This window comes from Cyprinodon variegatus, unplaced genomic scaffold, assembly GCF_000732505.1.
Source record: "Cyprinodon variegatus isolate N-32 unplaced genomic scaffold, C_variegatus-1.0 Scaffold1119, whole genome shotgun sequence".
Classification (NCBI taxonomy): Eukaryota; Metazoa; Chordata; class Actinopteri; order Cyprinodontiformes; family Cyprinodontidae; genus Cyprinodon; species Cyprinodon variegatus.
Window position 1 is genome coordinate 136,816 of NW_015151572.1, and position 2,065 is coordinate 138,880.

General features: G+C 39.9%; 1 protein-coding gene across 1 annotated transcript in view; it reads left to right on the forward strand.

Annotated features, from left to right (window-relative positions):
* Positions 1-2,065, forward strand: part of LOC107101595 (NT-3 growth factor receptor-like) — a 30,113-nt gene that overhangs the window by 22,408 nt on the left and 5,640 nt on the right. Inside the window, exon 13 of the mRNA XM_015400578.1 lies at positions 1,041-1,213. Within this exon, the coding sequence (XP_015256064.1) occupies positions 1,041-1,213 (173 nt within the window). The remainder of the gene's footprint in view (positions 1-1,040; positions 1,214-2,065) is intronic.

Genomic DNA, 2,065 nt, shown 5'->3' on the forward strand with positions numbered 1-2,065 from the left:
CAGGACAGAAACAGGTCTGAATCCAATAATCAGAATAATAATCAAAACACTAGTTACTCTCACCAAACAGCTCGAATAATCTGGCAGTGGTAGCTGGAAAACAAAAAGTATATATAGGAGCTGAAAACAGGTGGATCAGATATGATAAGAAAACAGGCAGAGCTAAACAGGTGGATGTAATGAGCAATCAAGCCAGCCACCAGAGCCTGGACCATGACAGAAGAAGAATGTTTTCAAGATGACTTGGATAATAGCGCGTTGTGACAAACACCAGATACAGCACTGGGACTTGATCAACAGCCGATACCGCACCGTGACGTCACAAACCAGTAGGTGGCAGTAGTGTTCTTTGAAAAACATGGATGCCTCCAGTAAAGTACATTTAAATGAAAAATACTCTGAATTAAAAACACTTAATATGAATATGAGTGGACTTTTCCTTTAGGGGAGGCAGAACAGTGAAGCAGCGTCTGTCAGGGAACACAGGACCCCCATCGCATACAGCGAGGAACCACCAGCAGAAGTTCACCAGAAGTTCCTGAAGCACTTTTGGGCTGGTTGTATTCAAACTCTGATGTAGATGGGGTGGTGAAAAGCCAGTGACTGCTTTAAAAACAAACTACAGAAGATTAAAATGTATCCTAAAGCGATCTGATTAGTCAGAGATGAGCAGCACAGTTTTATACAAGCTGTAAACTGGAGATGGAAAAAGTATTGTAGTATTATTGTCATGTTGGGAGGAGGCTTGATGGGACCCGAATGCAGACACTGAAGCTGAAGGTGGTTACTTGGAGATTTAATAACAAAAAGGGTTAAAGAAAATCCAGAAATAATGAAAACCAGGAATCTTCACAAGGGGTCAAAGAAATGACGACAAACCAGCAACAGTGACTAAGCAGGAGGTGCATATATGGGAGAGAGAAACAAAATAAAAACAATGAAACCTCAAAGATAAAACTTAAACAGAACCAAAATCATGACAATTATGTATTTAGTCGAGTCAAATGTAGAAATGTGACACCAACTCCTCCTGTTTCCAGACGCTAAAGGACCCCACGCTTGCAGCCAGGAAGGATTTCCAGCATGAGGCGGAGCTGCTGACCAACCTTCAGCACGAGCACATCGTCAAGTTCTATGGCGTGTGTGTGGATGGAGACCCTCTCATCATGGTCTTTGAGTACATGAAACACGGAGATCTCAATAAGTTTCTCAGGTAGGAGGAGCTGTCGACCAAATCTTTTTTATAAACATGCGTTATGTGAGGGGGGAGTTAATGTGAGTGGGGGGGAGGCATAATTCAATAAATTACCTATTTTTAGAGGCTAGTTATAGCAATGCTGATTTTTTTTTCACGTAATAAAATAGGTAGAAATAAAATAATTACTCTTTAAGGTGGCAGTTATTTATTCAAAGGAGTTTATAGTTTCTTTTGTTGCAATATGCATTTTTTTAAACCTTTTTGAAAATTTGCTGGCAATATGTTAGTAACATTAAACATAAGCTGCTATTTTTTTTTTCTTTTTACAAAAGTTTCCCGAAACTCCTGCACGATACTTCAGAGTAAGAACAATCATTGAAGTACATGACTTCCAGAAAAAATTAGAGTGAAAAAAAGCATTCCACTGGACTTTGTTTTACAAGTTTGAAGACGTTTCTCTTCCCATCCAGGAAGGTTTTTCAATTTAGATGTCTGGATTAGCATTGAGTTCCAGGCTTTTATAGAGTAGCCCAACAAAAGCCTTGTAATGGCTTTTTAAACATGGACATAGACTGTACTCAGCGCTCTGGGGCTGCGCCTCTTCGGCTCTCCACAACCACTATTGAGCATATTTTCTTTGGATAAACTTTACATGCACAAGTGCACTTTCACAAACAACTACAGGTGCTTGGTTCCAGGTACTCAGAGATTCACTTCCACACAGAAAGCCCATGTAAATAGCCTTGAGATGACTTGTGTTGTGAATTGGCGCTATATAAATAAACTGACTTGACTTGACATCCAGTTAGTCACAGTCAGAAAAACAGGACTACACTGAAAAACAGGCCAAGCTCCAACATTTAGAAA